Below are 18,702 nucleotides of genomic sequence, written 5' to 3' on the forward strand. Positions count from 1 at the left end.
TATTTGTTTATTTATTAATGCATTTATATTCTGCCTTTTCTCCAAGGAGCTCAAGGTGGTGTATATGGTTCTCCCCCTCTCCTTTTAATCCTCACAACAACCCTGTGAGGTAGGTTAGGCTGAGAGGCAGTGACTGGCCCAAGGTCACCTAATTAGGTTTATGGCTGATTGGAGATTTGAACCCTGACCTCTCAGGTCATATTCCAACACTCTGACCACTTTATCATACTGGATGAGTATTTATTTATTGCTGTTTGTATATCTGATTTTAACGTCTTTGCTATTACTGTTTTTATTGTGCAAGTTGATTAAAGTAATAAACTGATTTACATTACTTGGCCAGAGAACTGTATTGCAAATTTCAGAGAAGTGCAAATTTTGAAGGATGGCTGTGTTTTGGTTCTTGCATTGTTTCAAAAATGCTGTTCAACATCTACATGAAACCGTTGGGTACAGACATCCGGAGCTTTGGAGTGTATTGCCATCAATACGCTGATGACACACATATTAATGTGTTCTGGAACACTGTTGAATCAGCCTGGCTCCAGGGCAAACAAAGCCTTGCACATCAGAAATACAGGGTGCTTCACAACTTGCTGCAATATGGTACAGTGGTATATCCTAATCATTATAGGATCTTATTTCATGGAGTGGGAAAGTCCACGGGTTTTCTCATCTTGTTTGGGAACTGGTGGCTGTACATGTATGCTGTATATTGGAGCTCAGGTATGATCATCTTTTGGCAGATGGCCTGTGTCTTATTGTCTAAATCCTTTTTGAGGTTGTAGCCCAAGATTTTAGCATGCCCCGACTGATAGGGCTTCAGTTTCTTGTCTATGATTCTGGTTTCATCAATTGCCCTTTCTTCCAAGAGGCATATCTCCATCAGTTCCTTCTGTCTCTTCTGCAGAAGGGCAACCTCCTTGTACAAAGTCTTTAGGTGCATCCTCTCCTGAATCTTAATCCAGAAGGTATTATTGAAGTGTGTGTAGAGTTTCCAGTCCAAAGCACACCACTCTTTCACCTTTTCCTTGCTTTCTGGATTCAGAGTCTGAACACTGTCTAGACTCCTGGTGTTTAGTTTGAAATAAATCACATCATCCAGATCCCAACACAAAGTATTCTTCAGAAGGATCATGGACTCATCAAAGTATTCAGCAATCAGCATCAACTGGAAATTCTGCTCAACATCCTGTATTACAGACTGGACGTAGTGGTCATTGTATTCAGCATTGTTGTCATAGCCTAAGTCAAACCACATGTGGTTCCTGGCGTTAAAGTTCCAGTTCTTTTCAGTCAGATTGTAGGATGACCATGGAGATGCCAGAAACTCATTCACATTCTTGGACTTTCGAAATGCTGGTGAATACTTGTAATAAATATAGGAGGATTCCAGCAATGAAGCAGGGTGCCGCAGGACAGAAAAATAGAAGGTGTCATTTGGCATTACTCGTCTTACCTTTGTAATAAAGAGCAGAACAGAGTAAGTATAGCCTCACTGGAATGATCAGTAAAGAGTCGTGCATCCTAAAATTAAATCAATTGATATGTCTCTTGCAGATCTCATCAGGATATAGGGAAGGGTTAGTGCAATTTGATGTGTTACCTGTTCTTGGCAGACTGTAGAGATCCAATCTGTTACCTTAGTGCGGGGCCAGGCATTTGGGGAAGGGCCAGCGGAAGAGTTGTTATGCCATCATATGTTTAATTAATTTAATGAAGAATGACTGCACACTTTGCAGTTATACCCACTGGTGGAAGTGGGCAGAAATGGAGACACAGAGTATTGGCAAAACCTTTTGCCCATGTTCCTCATTAAGTGCAGAGACCTGATAAAATATTATTGAAGGTGCTTGCAAACGTATGTACATTAGTCAAACCTGCATACAAAAACGTGTTTATTAGAAGAATTTTGCACTAAAACACTGAAAAATATTTTAAAGGGTTTTTTTAAAAAAACAAACTGCTCATTGCTCCAGAAATGTGGAGAACTGAATTTGAGATTGGAAAAATGAGAAACAGAGAGAGCCGAAATTTACACATCCTTCCATCCATTCCCTCATCACAGCTACACCACAGGCAGAAATTCCGTATCATAAACAAGTCCTGCAACAAATGTTACCCTTGGAGTGCTTTTGTTCAGGGACTCCAATCAACCCAAACCAAAAGCCTTGTAGTGTTGTTCAGGACACTTAGGCTGTAAACACACTAGGTGCCGGATCAAAGCATTTCCATTAGCCACACCCAGAGAAGGAAGAGGTTAATCTGCCAATCAGTTGTGAAATTTTTTAGAAGCGAATTTTTTTAAAAAAAACCCCACACTCAAGCTGTTCCCACCAGGTTTTACAGGAAAAAGGGGCTAGATTTGACTAGCGTCGTGTGCCCCCATTTTCAGAAAAGAGAGGTGGAGACACACTGGAACCGGCAGAACAGAAAAGTATGTCTCTATGCTCAGTGGGGTAGGCTGAAGATGTGGGATGAGAAGAGGGAAAGGACCCTTTCTTTTTTTTACCACTGCTTTGACTGACTGAGCATTTTATTGCTATGTAGTAGGGGAAGTGGTCCCCACCCCAGGTCTCACAAGGAGGGGAGTTTTTTAATAGAAGTCATCCCTCCATCCCTAATGGAAGTAATCCCTCCATCCCTCCCCTCCCCACTTTTTAGGATACTTACTAAAATGTATTAGGGACTTGAGGAGACCAAGTTCCTCTCTCTCCCGCCTTCCATTTACTTTTTTGTCCCTCAACTGGCCTGTGGTTTCCCATTTCTTAACATGTTCTCCATTTCTCTTCCTTTCCCTTTTCATTGAAATCGTAGTCATTTCACAGTATAGCTTGTGTAGAGGGAAGGAAGGATCTGTCAAGTTTGGTTATCTGATTCTCATTTTTCCAATCTTAAATTCAGTGCTTCACATTTCTGCAGCGATTTGTATTTTTTTACATTCATCAGCATTTTAGTTCAATTTCCTAAAATAAATACATTTTGTGTGTCCTTTTGACTACGGTATATATTTCTGTATGCAGTTTTGACTAATGTACACATTTTTGCAAGCAATTTTCCCTAATATGCATTTTTGTATGTTGTTATTAAGATATTTATTTTTGCACGTTTCCCTAATATAATGCATTCTTGTAAACATTAGTTGGTTAGAGAACTACATCTAAAATTTTGCATAGGTGTGAATTTTGAAGAATGGCTGTGTTTTGGTTCTCATATTGTTTTGTAAAGTGAAAATTTGATAGATTAACGTTTAAATGTGAACTGAATCAAATTTCTCCCTCATCCTTACCTGGGTGCAATCACAAATGTTGAATTAACAACATCATGTCGTCCCCCCAATCTCTGTGGAAATGTATCACAGATGTTGGCTTAACTCAACTTTGTAGTCAAGTGGGGAGGAATGGACAGCTCCAGTGTAATAAGCAACAGCAGTTACACAAGGTCCCCTCTGTGTTTTTTACCTCTGGCAAATTAAATCTCAAGTGGTTGCACATGATGTTGAAGTTTCGGCCAATAGTTCTGAACTCCTCAACAAAAGTTGCCTTGAAGCGCTGAGGGTAGCCCAGGTGGACATCTGAGCGATAGGGAAGGGCCACAGTGAGGTTGTGTTTTTCTGAGAAACGGAAGAGGATGTTGAGGATTGTGCTGCTGGCAGTTTTGTGTGTCTTGAGGAACATCACATTCATGGTAGGTTGGCAAGGTTTGAAAATAGGCGACAGCCTACATTAATAAAAAATAAATAAGGAAGGGGAAGAATCTTTTTAAACTTCAGAAACCACCTTTCCCACCTGATGATAATATACTGCCTACTGCTATGTCCTTCTCTGCTCTCTTGTGCACTTTGCACTGGGGATGATGCAAAATCTTGAACCTGAGCTGCTTTTCATTATCTGATCTCAAAGACTTGTACCTTCAGTTGATACAATTCAATATAGTGCTGCTGTTAGGCTGCAATCCTACATGCACTTGCTTGGGACCTAGGCCCATTGAATTCTTAACTCCCGAGCAAGTATGCATAAGATTGCACTGTAAACCAGGATTGCCCCCCAAAGTAATCAGCTTTAAGGGGAACAGATAGGCAGCTTGTCTCATGCTTTCCCTTGTGGTAGTTTAATAGAATCACAATCCCTGCAATATGGAGAGCTTCTGTTCAGGGTCCAACCACTCTGCTTCCCATTTTCCTCCCCACCTATAGCCAGTCACTGAGGACTCATTGACCTGTTTGCAGTGTTTTTTGGGGGGGGAGGGAGGTTGGGATGGGGAAGTGGATCCACAATCGTAGATACAGTAAAAATGTTTATTTCTCCATTGATGTTTATGGACAACTCTCACTTCTTTCCCTCCCCTTCTCCCTTTCAAACCACTCCACTCCACTCTTATACAGCCCCCACTCTCTGGAACTCCCTCCCGTATGACCTTCGACATGCCCCTTCCCTGAATGTATTCCGCCAAGCTTTGAAGACCTGGCTCTTCAGACAGGCCTTTGGGACTTACGGGGAGGGTTAAATTTTTACGACGAATAGCCTACTACTCTGTACTGGAACTGTTTTATTGTTTTATTGTATTTTATGATGTATTTTATTATGATGTAATGTATTGTTGTTAAATTGTACGTCGCCTAGAGTGGCCATTGGCCAGATAGGCGACCCACAAATTAAATTATTATTATTATTATTATTATTACAGTTGTCAGTTTTCTTTAACTCATGTACATATTAGAGGCATAATATACATATTCAAGGCATAAAATGCAGTGAGTTTGGATAGAGATTCACTCACTGTTCTGCCAGTGCATTTCCACCGCTCTCTTCTGAAAACGGGGGCACACAGTGCTAATCAAACCCCACCCCTTTTTGCTGTAAAACCTGGTGAGAGCCACTTGAGTGCGTTTTTTTTTTTTAAAACTCAGTTTCACAGAGATTTTGCAACTGATGGGCAGATCAGCCCATTCCCCCTCCAGGTGTGTCTATTGAAAATGCTTTGATCTGGTTGCCAATGTGTTTACAGTCTTCATTCTCCATCCCCTGCTGCATTTCACATTGCAATTGTATGCTGCTGTACACATTAGAGAGGGGGAAGGGATATCTTCACCTGACGTGCATTACCTGTTTGGTTTTGCTGACCCTGACTGCAACCCATCCACCCCAGTACTCCTGTTCATAAAGCTGTCAACTGCGCATGCGCAACAGCTGTGTACACACTTGACTTAACTGCAAAGTGAGTGTGGCTTATGTTTTCCAGTCAAATTGAAGCTGGTTTGTGGAAGAACGCATCAGATAACAGTATTTCTCAAGACCCTACAGCATCGATATGGATTGTGACTAGTGTTGAGTGTATGTGGCTTCAAAAACTAGCAGTGGAGGTGCACGGGATGCAGAGTAAATGGTCATGTGTACACAGCCTCTGACAGCATTCCATGTCACTGAGTCCTTACGGAGCTGTTTTGAGGAGTTGGTCTAAATATTTTGGAGTAACTGCAAAATCTTGTGATGTTACCTCAAATCTGCTGATACATTTCTCTTGGGAATGAGTGGTGAAGTTTTGGCTAGTTCCATGAGCATGGCAAGACCTGAAGTGGAAACTGAGGCAATGATAAGCAAGCTAGGCTAGTGGTTCAAATTTCCTTGACTTCCCCCTATCAGAAAGTGAGACTGTGCCTCTGCACTGGCACAACTCCATAGATGGAGCTGCATTGAACAGGCTCCAAATGCACACCCAACATGTGCAATATGCACCATGCCCAGCATACAATCCACTCTATATTCACTGTGCTGTGAATTAGCACAAGCAAACAAAGTCTGTATCATGGATGACCTTCTGTATTGTCAGGGGCCATAACAGGCAGTGATTTGTGATCTGGAAATGGATTTTGACACACTACCTAACTAGCAGGCAGGCTGTTGAACAGCATTACCTAGTAATAAGGGCTTCTGAATGAGAAAAAACACATGCACTTGATACTAGAACATTAAAATGTGAAATATCTCTCTGTCTTTAAACTATACCTTAATCCCCCCCATTTTATATGCTTTTTGTTTAAATTGTTCAAACAGTCTTAAGAATTGACAAAAACTCTGAAAGTGGTAATAGTGAAAAATGTGAATGAACACATTCTGAACAAATTAAAATATGAACAAATTATTTGTTTTAACATTGCAAATCACTCAGAGGAACAAAAGACAGAAGTATAAAATAATAAAGAATATGGGAGGCATCATATAATGTATCTAAAAGCAATCACATTGGGGAGATTATAGTTTTCTGCTTATATATTTATTTATTTATTTATTTATTATTGCATTTATATACCGCCCCATAGCTGAAGCTCTCTGGGTGGTTTACAACAATAAAAACATTAAGAACAAATATACAAATTTAAAAACACATTTTAAAAAGCAATAAAAGGGCACTTATTTATTTATAGCCCACAATTGAAAAATATTCTGTCAGTGAATCACTTGTGTTTCAATAAGATTCTTGGGAGTAAAGTGCTATGTTTCACACCTGGAAAATACGATACTTTCCCCAGTTAAGAGAATGCATTCGCTTTGTGAGTGCCATTGGCACCAATTAACTATTGTATGGGACATAAGTCATGATGACCAAATGACAATATTTGGCCAGCTGAATAGCCTGAATATGGTCCTTGTCAGTGTTTATGGTAAACAGAAGTCATGTGGACATGAAACTATCAGAATATGTGGATGTCTTGCAGATTTCATTTGGTGGAATATTTTATCCACAATGAGAAAATCCCAAACTATTTTTTCAAACCATCCATTAATTTTAAGACATATTGTGTTTCCCTTTTTAGTTGCCACTTGGGATTTTGTTGTAGCAAGGGAGGAAAAGTTACCAACTGTTATTTAAGTAGTTTTATAGAATCCTCTGCAGAGCCAGGGGAGAGGGCATAATAACCAGTTATTTGGAATGAGACTGTGTCAGTGATATGAGCTTTGCACACAGAAGGTCTCAGTCTCTGACAGCTCCAGTGATTTGCACTCCAGGTTCAATTTCTGACATCTCCAGTTATAATGAAAGCAGGTGGTATGAAAGTTCTCTGCCAAAGAGCCTGAAGTTTGGGATTTTCTCATTGTGGATAAAATATTCCACCAAATGAAATCTGCAAGACATCCACATATTCTGATAGTTTCATGTCCACATGACTTCTGTTTACCATAAACACTGACAAGGACCATATTCAGGCTATTCAGCTGGCCAAATATTGTCATTTGCTGCCAGTCAGAGGAGACAATACTATTCTAAATGTTCAAATAGTCTAGCCTGACATAACAGAGCTTCCTTTGTTCCTATGATTTTTGTAGAATACTACCATAGCCCAAAATAGTATTTTGGGGCATGCCCCAAAGATACATAAAAGTGCCCATTTGACCCTTATATGTAATATTCTAGAAATGCCCACTAGTGCTGTAGAAAACATGTTCTGCACAATATAAATGCAAAAAACCCAACACCCATATATCCAAAGCACATTTCATGCATATGGCTCCTCCACACAAGAATCCTGGGGACTGTAGTTTACTCCTCACACAACTCCCAGCACCCATATCAAAATACCGTTTCTAGGATTCTTTGAGGGAAGCCATGTGCTTTAAATGTGAGTTAAATGTGCTTTATGTGTATGGTGTTGATGTGATGTAAAAAGCAATGGAAAAGCAAATGGTAGGAAGTAGTTTTAATTGATGGGCTCTACTATCTACTGAGTCAGTTTACTGAAATTTATCAAATGCCATAAACAAATGAAGAGATGAGATTATATTCAAAAGTCAGATTGCTGTCACCATCAAAATCACTTGCTCCTAGTATGCCTATGAGAAATATCAAGGGTTGTTTTTTGTTTTTGTTTTTTTAAAACAGGTTGAATTTTCTGGTAGCAGGTATCTTCTTTAGTGTAGTCATTTTAGAAAATTAACTTACATGCCACCCTTTACATTGCGCTGAAAGAATCCTATCAAGGCTATTGTTCCCAGCCAAAGAGTGAGATATGTAAATTGTCGAAAGTACCTGAAAAAGAACAACAACATGTTCTGCATTTTTCAGTACTGCTTTAACTCTGAAGACACAGGGCTATTATAAATTGTCTTGGCTTTCCCCAAAGAATCGTGAAAGTTGAGCTCATTCACCTGCTTATCCCCCCCCCCCCACACACAATGTGTGTGTTCTCAAGGGTGACTTTCAATACCAAAATCCCCTCCAAAATTAACATGTGGTATCTTTGTCGAATAAAACCCAGATTACTTTGTCTTTACCAGGAAGTAAAGTCTGCATACACTGCTAATATAGAAACTATCCATTTTGCTCAGCTTTGGGATAGCAGAGAGTTAGTCCGTGATTTCTAAAGAAAAATGTTTTACTGCATATGTCTGACTGGTTTAAACACTGCATTTGCTACTTAGGAAAGATATATTGTGCAGCATAATGGCCTAAACATGAAGGAACTTTGTTCTACCTGCACAGAGAGGTCTATATTAGTTGCACCATAAGAACAATGAGAATTATAGTCAGAGATTATGCAGATTCCAAGGAATTTACTTTCAGGATAAATGAAACCAAAACAGCTCCAGGTTATAGTGTATGGCAAGGACAAGGTTTTTGAACAGAGCTGCTCAGTTTAGCCGATTTCACTGGAAGGTAGAGAAGTTCTAGGGGTTCCTTCTCCACCACCCTTAAGGAGTGAAATTGACAAGAACAGATGCTGCTGGTCAAGATCTGCCTATGAATATGGATTCAAAATTCAAAATGCATTGTCAGTGCAAAATGTAACAAATATTATCAAGACAAACCCTAGGAAAAATAGCTTTTATGGACAAATGATTGGGACTGGTATGTACTCCAAATACACCATTTCTGTTTTTCATGTATATTCCTTTTTATGATATGTTCTACTGCCATGACCTTCATAGGTAGAATTATTGTAGCAATAATTCACCCCTAAAGCTCCAAAGAAGAACTTTGGAAGCGTGAATAGGTTTGGGACCTATCAAACATTTCAGTCAGAGGGCAGCTGGCCAGGCCCATTTGGATGGCCCATCCTTGGACACTGGTGGTACCTGATGTGTTCCTGAATGCTCCGAGGTATTTTCTAGCAGAGAAAGCTGACAATCCTGTTGAAGCCCTGGACATTACTATGGAATGGTGAGATGAAACAGGTGTTGACACGATTGCTCCCAAGCGTCTCTCTAGCCCAAGTATCTCCTTGGTATTCTGAGGAGCATTGGGCTGTGAAGCAAGCCAGATGAAGACTGGAGTACAAGTGGCACAAGTCTCACTCTGAAGCCAACCGAACATTGGTTAGCACACACAATTGTGCCCACTATGTGGCAGTGCGGGCTGTGGACAGCTCATTCTGCAGCTCACACTGCATCCTCCAGTAGCTGGCCGGCAGAGTTATTTCAAATGGTCCAGAGCTTACTGACTCCTACACCCCTGGAGTATACAGGACTCACTATGACCAACTGGCTACACACTTTGAGGATAAAGCCGCTCAACTTCAGAGTGACCTTGACTCTGCTGTTGTTGCAGTTTCAGGTGAAGTACCCTAGCTAGCAAAGGGTTGGGGAAGCTCCAGATATTGTTGGATTCCAATTCCCATTAGTATAGCCAGCATGGTCAATGATGGCAGTTGGAGGGTCATAGGTTGCCCTTCTGCCCTTTAGCATATCAGTAATGTAGAAGCAGTTGTAAAGCACAGAATGGGAGGGGGGTCATGGGGAGAAGAGAAATGTTAATTGTGTGCTTCACAACTGCAAGTGGGAGTTATCTATGACAGAGCTTGGAAGTAATTTGTTACAAGTAATGATTTTTACTTGTAATTCATTACTTTTTTGGGGAACAAGTGGGTAATTCCTTTACATTTTGATTGTAATAGAACTAGGAGTAATTTTATTACTTTTGTGGAGTAATTGTAATGTTTCCAGCATTACTTTGGGGCATTACTTGGCAGGGGAAGTCTTCTGCTCCTCTGATTTGTGGATGAAAAACATGTGCTTCAAATTGGGTTTCTGTGCAGCATCACTCTTCCCTCATGCTCTGTGGGTGGTGTCATGGCCCCCGTCATCAGACGAGGATGACTCGGGAGTAACAGCAGCAGACCCAGAAGCAGCAGACCCAGAAGGAGAAATGGAGGAAACTCCTGAGAACCCAGCTCCTTCTCCCCCTCAGCTGCAGAGCACCCCAGACACAGCTGAAGCCCTTCAGCCAGACGCAGTCAGTGAACAGGATACTCCCCCCTCACCTGCAGAACGTAGACAACAGAAGGTCAGGCAGAAGAGGGGCAGGCCTGTCCACTTAAGGCCAAAACGCTGATGGCTCACACCTGCTGACAAACCTGCTCCTTAAAAGTCAAACCTTGGGTTCAGCTTGTTGCTGACTACAACATCAGGCGTGACCAATATGTGTCTTCCTATCCCCTGAACCTTGACTTGGACTGATCTCTTGGCAAACTAGACCCGGACCTTCACTGACGTCTCTTCTGGATTTCTGGCTTGCCACGTAAGCTTTGAACGGCCTCTGCCCTTATCTTGCTTCCTCCTTGCTAGCCTGGCAGATTTATAGCCAAGCTGCCGGCTGAGGACTTACGGCCTGGCAATTACCAAGGAATCTCCAGCTCTGCCTGCACCCCCACCGACACTGCTGTCTCAGTGAAGAGCTGACAGGTGGGTAGGAGGCAATGAGGGAGGCCTCCACCCCCCTCTCTGGCTACTGTGCTGCATTTTGCAGTATTTTAACTTTTTTGCATCTCAGGGAAAAATGTTGCTTGGGTGAGTATCCCTTAGTTGGTGTCATGGCCCCGTCAGAGGACTCCTCCGATGAGGATGACTCGGGAGTAACAGCAGCAGACCCAGAAGGAGACACGGAGGAGTCTCCTGAGAATCCAGCTCCTTTTCCCCCTCAGCTGCAGAGCACCCCAGATACAGCAGAGGCCCTGTAGCCAGACGCAGACAGTGAACAGGATACTCCCCCCTCACCTGCAGAACGTAGACAGCAGAAGGTCAGGCAGAAGAGAGGCAGGCCTGTCCCCTTAAGGCCCAAACGCTGAGGGCTCACACCTGCTGTCCAACCTGCTCCTTATAAGGCACACATTGGCCTCAGCTTGTTGCTGGCTGCAACGTCAGGCGTGGCTTCGTGTATTCCTTGCTTCCTTGCAACATCTCTTGGACTGACCCCTTGGCACTTGATCCCGGACCTCTACTTACCTCGCTTCTGGACTTCGGACTTGGCAAGTAAGCTTCGGACAGGCCTGGCCCTTATCAGGTTCCCTCCTCATAGACCTGGCAGATTTACGACCAGACTGCCGGCTAAGGACTTTCCTTCCCTGCCAATGACCCAGGAATTTCCAGCCCCCACCGGCACTGCTGACTCAGTGCAGAGCTGACAGTTGGTGGCAAGGCAGGGTCCAGGAGGTGGTTAAATGAGAGAGATTATGCTGGCTAGCTGAGGGGGGGGGTTGCACTTGGTTTGATGTGCAAAGATCTGAGTAGTGGCCTCAGCCTCCCTCCCCACCTCACTTACCAGCGGAGAGACCACCATTGCTATCTTATGGATAAAAAGAATTATTCTACTACCTCTGTATGTGTGTCTTTATTTTTAATGTTGTTTTAGGCTACTTAAATGTGCACCTTGTAGGTATTTTTTTTAAAAAGTAACTGAAATGTAATTGTAGTGATTACTTTTGAGTAAAAGTAAAGTAATCAGTTACTTTCAGAGCAATTGTCATTGTAACAGTAATTACTACTTTTTTGGGCCATGTAACTGTAATTTATTACTTTTTAAAAGTAATCTTCCAAGCTCTGCAAATACATACCACACTAACATGTTGGCAAATTTTCATGAAGACTTTTTCCAGACACTTTTCACTTATTTATTTATTTAAAATATTTCTATCCCGCCCTTTTACCCTAATAGGGCACTCAGGGCCGCTTACAAAAATAAAATCAAACACGTACATAATAAAATTGTAAACAATAAAATCACAAAAATATTAAAATAAATTAAAATACATAAAATACAATTAAAATACATAAAATACAATATATATATATATATACACACACACATACATATATATAGGGATTGATACTAAAGGGACTACAAAGGTAAAATTTAACGTAGAAGACACAAAATCAGTGTCAGGCTCTACCTTCAGTCCCTCCCAAAGGCTCTCCAGAACAAGATTGTTTTCAGAAGTCTCCGGAAAACCAACAGGGAGGGAGCAGAGTGAACTTCTTGAGGTAGGGTATTCCAGAGCTTGGGGGCCACAGCTGAAAAAGCTCTCTCCCACGTGCCTGTCAATCTAACATCTTTCACTCCAGGCACGCAGAGGACACCAGAGGCAGATGATCTTAAATCCCATATGGGCGTAAGCAGTCCCTCAGGTACATTGGTCCAAGGCCGTTTAGGGCTTTAAAGGTCAGAACCAGCACCTTGAATTGGGCCCGGAAACAAATTGGGAGCCAGTGGAGTCAATAAAGCACAGGGGTGATATGCTCCCTGCGCCGTGCTCCAGTTAACATTCTGGCTGCTGCATTTTGAACCAACTACAATTTCCGAACCATTTTCAAAGGCAGCCCCACATAGAGTGTGTTACAGTAATCAAGCCTCAATGTCACCAATGCATGTGTCACTGTGGCCAAGTCAACTGCCTCCAGGAACGGACGCAACTGGTAGACCAATTTAAGTTGGCCAAAAGCACTCCTGGCTACCGCAGCCACCTGATATTCAAGCAGCAGGGCAGGATCCAGGAAGACTCCCAAACTGCGGACCTGCTCCTTCAAGGGGAGTGCAACCCCATCCAGACCAGGCTGCAACCCCGTCCCTGATGCAGTTTTTCCCTTGACCACCAGTACTTCTGTCTTGTCTGGATTAAGTTTCAGTTTGTTAGCCCACATCCAGCCCTTCCCAGCCTACAGGCACCAGTTTAGGATGAGCACTCCCTCCCTGCAATCAGGTGGTAGGGAGAGATAGAGCTCTCCCTCTCTTAAAAAACAACAACCCAGCATCCAGCAGTGCCAAGCTAAAGTCTATAAATGATCAGGTTTGCACAGTATCGTCCCTGAACAAGCCACAGCGAGCTCATCCACCTTTGTTTGCTGAACATGCCTCAATCATTATATTGCTCGTTAAGCAGAGCAGGGTTGGAGGAGGGGATGTGTAATGGGAACGCATCATCTGGGGAGGTCAAAGCTGTGAGAAGTCCCCCCTGCTCACACAATCAGACCTGTGTCAGCTTTTGAGCATGGTGACTTGTCAGTCAGTATACCTCTGAGTTCAATGGGACTTACTCCCAGGTAAATATAGTTTGGATTGCAGCTGTAGAGGAAATTGCTCTTGTCAGTTTGAAGGGAAGATGGGGGGAGGGGTTGTGTGAGCTGCAATCCTAATCACGTCTACTCTGAAGTAAGTCCCACTAAATTCAATGGGACTTCAGAAGATACTTAAAGCAGCAACTTTGTTGTTCAAAGGAAAAGTCTCGGTGTACCTCCCCAGGGTGAGGCATAACCATAATCTACTCAAGAGTAAGGAAGCAGTAGCTGAATTTCAAGGATCTGGCTTGACAAATTCAGCCCGTTGACCCCTCTCAGAAACAACTGGTCCAGTATGTCCCAGAAATTAAATTAAAAAGTATATTGATTCCACAGAAGCCCGTGGCTCTCGTGTCAGTGGGCCAGTGAATCTGCTCCAGATTTTAGCATCTTGGACAGCTCCTTGAACAGGTTGGATTAAAACCTGAGCAGATTCACTGCCCCACTGACATTGGAGCCACCAGCCTCCCTGAATTGATCGCAAAGGCATACTGAAAAGCCCTCCCATCCCTGTTGCCCTATCTTGGGCAATTACACCAAGACAAGCACTTCCTTGCAGTGGTCCTGTATAGTTGGACAAAATAGACGTGCATTAAGCAATCATTTTTGTAAACAAACTGCATTAATAGTGGGATGTTGTTTCAAAAAGAAAATCAGGAGGGGAGGACAGACAGAGATTATGGGAGAGACTTGATGCGCCTTCACCCTGGTGCTGTTATCTGCAAAACCAAAGTCAGATGGAAGGGCACAGACAAGTTCTAACTTCACATAAACATTCAATCCAATAAACAATGGTGGCAAGTTGAGCAGAGTTCCAAACTTTAGCTTGGAGACTGTGATTCCCATTGACTCATTCAGGGTGAAATGCTTCCCAGCGGATTTGATATCACAGACCGCTCTCTATCTCTCACATGTTTAGGAAATGATAGTTCTGTTTGTGAAAGTGTGAACTTGGTCAAATATTGGTCTTCAGCTCAATTTTTGCGAAATTCATCACTATCCCTAGTTGATCCAGATTACGCATGAGTGGAACTCTGTCCATAACAAAGACTGGAGGAAGAGGCAAGGAGGTGATTTCCACATATTCTCACTGCCTGGGAGGCAGCACTGGGGGCCGCAGGGGAAATTAGCAAAAATCACCTCCCCTTGGACCACAAACACAACATACTTTTAATGAATATTTAAAGAATGTAACTTCCCCCAAGAATCCTGGTAACTGTAGTTTATCCCCCACAAAGCTACAATTTCCAGCACCTTTAACAAACTACAGTTCCCAGGATTCTTTGTGGGGAATTATGTGCTTTACATGTATGATGTATATGCAGCCTTGGCTTCTTCCACAAATGGAAGTGCAAGTCTAGATCCTATGCTGTGTTTAATGTTTACTTCCCATCCCTTCCTGTTTTCTCCCATGTATCAAATTTTAGACTGTAAATTGCTTTACAATTATTCCTCTTGTATTCTGTAATTGCACACTGATGACGCCAAATAAACAAATAAACACTGAACTGCAAGCAAGAATTTTGTTGGAGCTTCTATTCAAATTTAGCTGCAGCAACAAAAACCTGCTGTGACAAGCCTGCTAAACTAGATTTTGATATGACTATAGTTCATCATAATCTATTTTTAATTATTGATGATGATGATACCACTACAAAATGATGTATTTAGGGTATATCACACTAGGACTGCTTGTGAATAAGGTTGGCTAAATCCGACATGGTCTCCTAGTTCCTTTCCCCCTGATTAAAAGCAGCTGCAGGGAACTCATCCATGCACTGTTTTCAAAATTTAAGGGTGCTTGCAGCCACTTGTTTATTGAACATTCATCCTCATTTGTTTGCAAGGAGATTAGATGACATTGGCTATTTAATGAGCAATCATTCCGGTTTGTTTATGGGAAGGTTATATGATGTTGCATCAAAGCAATTATTATTCCACACTTCCCCATCACTTTTCTTACTGCAAAAAGTAAAAAGTAAAAAAGGAAGTCGGTTTGTATAGGAGCTCCAAATCAGCTTTAACGGCATAATCTGAATTTGCCTGTATGTGATTGAATCCCTCCCTAAAACAGTAACAGTTTGACAGTGCCCTCAGAACTGCTATGAGAGGAGGGAAAAGGCAATAAAGATACAAGTCTTTGCCCCCCTCCATGGTTTACTGCAATTTGGGAGGACATAATTTAAGCCAGAGAATAACACAGGGTTCAGCCCCAGTCCTCATCCAGATCTTCTGCTCCTGTACAGTTACTTTTAACCAAAGAAAAAAGTCATTGGGTGATCCAGTCACTCATTGAACTCCACCTCGTTTGGCCCTTAGATGGCATCGGACAAGACTGCTAAACTCGATTTTGCTAAACTCATTGTTCAATCCCATTTGGCTTAATTTAATTATGGTTAGACAATTATTTATCTAACTCTCATATCATAAGCTACCTTGAGCATATATAAAGGAAAGGCAGAGTAAAAGATTTCAAATAAGTACATGAAACGTGCAGACTAGTTTATGCACATGGAGACAACTGCTCTTCAGAGAGGCACTAGTCTATCTTTCAATTCTTTTTGAAGCCTGTAGGTAATTAAAATGTTAAATCCACTTTGCCTGTATCATTTTAAAAGGCAAAAGAAAAACTTTGTCTGATCCTCTTCATTTTGCTCATTACCTAAATATTTGCATGTGTATTGGATTGGGCTAAGGCCATGATGGATTAGTTACATTTTCCCCATGCAATTATCTTGTAATTAAACATCACAGTACTTCAGTTCCAGGGCCTTGTGAGATCTGGGAGGAAAAGTCATATGGCCCCCTTCTCCAGCCACGTGTCTGGAGGCTTTCCCTTACATCTCTTGCACAGCTGCCCATTAGGAAAGGGGGAATACAGTGGGATCATGGGGTACACTTCTATCAGGAACTGAAGAACTATAATCCAGAAGAAGTAACTGCTGAAAGTTTATTTTGCAGAGCCTCAAGTAGGGGAAGGCTCATGACCCCATGGTAAAGCATCTGCTTTGCAGGCAGGAGGTCCCAGGTTCAATCCCTAACATATCTAGAAACCTGGGGAGTGGCTGCCAGTCAGTGTAAACAATACTGAGCTAGATGGACCAATGGTCTGACTCAGTATAAGGTAGCCTCCTACGTTCCTGAGTGTGCATGCACATACAAGGGCCCCTAGAATCTCTCAAAGGGCCCACCTTGCCATCCACACCCAAAATGGGAGCTTTATTCCCAATAAACTATATACACACACATCCAAGCACACACTTGCACCAGCTAAAAGACAACCTAGTTTGTGCAGTGTTATTAGCTGGGAGAGGGGACACCGGCCAATTATGCTATAAGCAGGATTTATCCTGCCACCACAATGACAATGCTCTGACATTCTTGTATTTAAAAATCTTTTCTAAAATTTGACACCATTTTTAAGAAAGTGCAAACTGATTGAGGAAGAAACAGGCATTCTGAATAACCCTGGACAAAGTTACAATGGCATCAGATGAACAGACAGCTGTGGAGTATAAAACATTTTTTATGAAATCCCTGCACAAGTCCATAATCCACATTCATCAATAGCTCCTGAAATTACAGCTGTCATTAGGGGAGTTCTGGAAAAACACTGCCCATCTAACGTTAAACTTTCTTCAAATGTTTCTCTTTTGCCTAAAACCTGAGAACCAGCCATGGAAAAAAAAGGTAAAGGTGTCCCTGCACTTATAGTGTGAGTCATTTAAGAACATAAGAACATAAGAAGAGCCTGCTGGATCAGGCCAGTGGCCCATCTAGTCCAGCATCCTGTTCTCACAGTGGCCTACCAGGTGCCTGGGGGAAGCCCGCAAGCAGGACCCGAGTGCAAGAACACTCTCCCCTCCTAAGGCTTCCGGCAACTGGTTTTCAGAAGCATCCTGCCTCTGACTAGGGTGGCAGAGCACAGCCATCACGGCTAGTAGCCATTGATAGCCCTGTCCTCCATGAATTTGTCTAATCTTCTTTTAAAGCCGTCCAAGCTGGTGGCCATTACTGCATCTTGTGGGAGCAAATTCCATAGTTTAACTATGCGCTGAGTAAAGAAGTACTTCCTTTTGTCTGTCCTGAATCTTCCAACATTCAGCTTCTTTGAATGTCCACGAGTTCTAGTATTATGAGAGAGGGAGAAGAACTTTTCTCTATCCACTTTCTCAATGCCACGCATAATTTTATACACTTCTATCATGTCTCCTCTGACTCGCCTTTTCTCTAAACTAAAAAGCCCCAAATGCTGCAACCTTTCCTCGTAAGGGAGTTGCTCCATCCCCTTGATCATTCTGGTTGCCCTCTTCTGAACCTTTTCCAACTCTATAATATCCTTTTTGAGATGAGGTGACCAGAACTGTACACAGTATTCCAAATGCAGCCGCACCATAGATTTATACAACGGCATTATGATATCGGCTGTTTTATTTTCAATACCTTTCCTAATTATCGCTAGCATGGAATTTGCCTTTTTCACAGCTGCCACACACTGGGTCGACATTTTCATCCTGCTGTCCACTACAACCCCGAGGTCTCTCTCCTGGTCAGTCACCGCCAGTTCAGACCCCATGAGCGTATATGTGAAATTCAGATTTTTTGCTCCGACTCTTAGGGTGATGTCTTGCGACATTTACTAGGCAGACCTTATATATGGGGTGGGATTGCCAGTTCCTTCCCCGCCCTTTCTTTACCCCCCAGCATATGCCGGGTACTCATTTTACCGACCACGGATGGATGGAAGGCTGAGTGGACCTCGACCCCTTTTACCAGAGATTCGACTTCCTCCTTCCGTTGGAATGGAACTCCGGCCGTGAGCAGAGCTTTCGGCTGTGTTACCGCCGCTTACCACTCTGCGCCACGGAGGATCTTTTTAGCCATGGAAACCCACCTTGAATTAAATCTACCTCGCCAGAATAAGTTGTTATTAAACCTACAGATATATTAACAATGTAAGTAGTTAACAGCATACATTCATCAATACTTTCTGCAAAATAAGTTACGACTACTACTTATTTCTTACCTGCAAGTGCCTTTCATTCTGCTGCTGATCCTGCTTTAATGACATGCGAGTTTCTCGTTAGCCAGCTGAATGTGCCACAGTCTCAACAGTCCAGGCAGGCACAAGGGAATGGCTTGGTGCCAAAGTAAAGAGATGAATGATACAGAAATATGAATGGTAAGGATGGAATGCTGCTGTTAAATGAAATATACACTTGAAAGACGAATGAAAATAAGTGTTTCTATCAAGGGACAGAGTTGGCAAAGATTGGTTTGGTTTTTTGTAAGAAGCTGCCCAAACCACCTTGTAGTAAGAATCTCATGACCTCCATGACTTACCAGAGAATCAATTCTCTCAGAGTTCAGTGTTATTACC

At 42.3% G+C, this 18,702-nt stretch overlaps 1 protein-coding gene across 1 annotated transcript; it reads right to left on the minus strand.

Annotated features, from left to right (window-relative positions):
• Positions 1–643: 643 nt before the first annotated feature.
• Positions 644–18,453, minus strand: GAL3ST2 (galactose-3-O-sulfotransferase 2). The gene is made up of 4 exons (XM_061637716.1): positions 18,349–18,453; positions 7,939–8,025; positions 3,462–3,720; positions 644–1,459 (listed from the first exon to the last, which is right to left on the minus strand). Exons 1-4 carry the CDS (start codon positions 18,363–18,365, stop codon positions 644–646), a joined length of 1,179 nt encoding a protein of 392 aa, XP_061493700.1. The 5' UTR covers positions 18,366–18,453.
• Positions 18,454–18,702: the final 249 nt, after the last annotated feature.

Source organism: Rhineura floridana, chromosome 7 (assembly GCF_030035675.1).
Source record: "Rhineura floridana isolate rRhiFlo1 chromosome 7, rRhiFlo1.hap2, whole genome shotgun sequence".
NCBI classification, from domain to species: domain Eukaryota; kingdom Metazoa; phylum Chordata; class Lepidosauria; order Squamata; family Rhineuridae; genus Rhineura; species Rhineura floridana.

Bases quoted from the DNA above. Each gene is read 5' to 3' on its own strand.
- GAL3ST2 (XM_061637716.1), bottom strand. The intron at 3,721-7,938 runs GTAAGTTAATTT...TTATTAATGTAG, and splicing joins CGCAATGTAAAGGGTGGCAT to GCTGTCGCCTATTTTCAAAC. The intron at 1,460-3,461 runs GTAAAAAACACA...TTTATTACAAAG, and splicing joins TGAGATTTAATTTGCCAGAG to GTAAGACGAGTAATGCCAAA.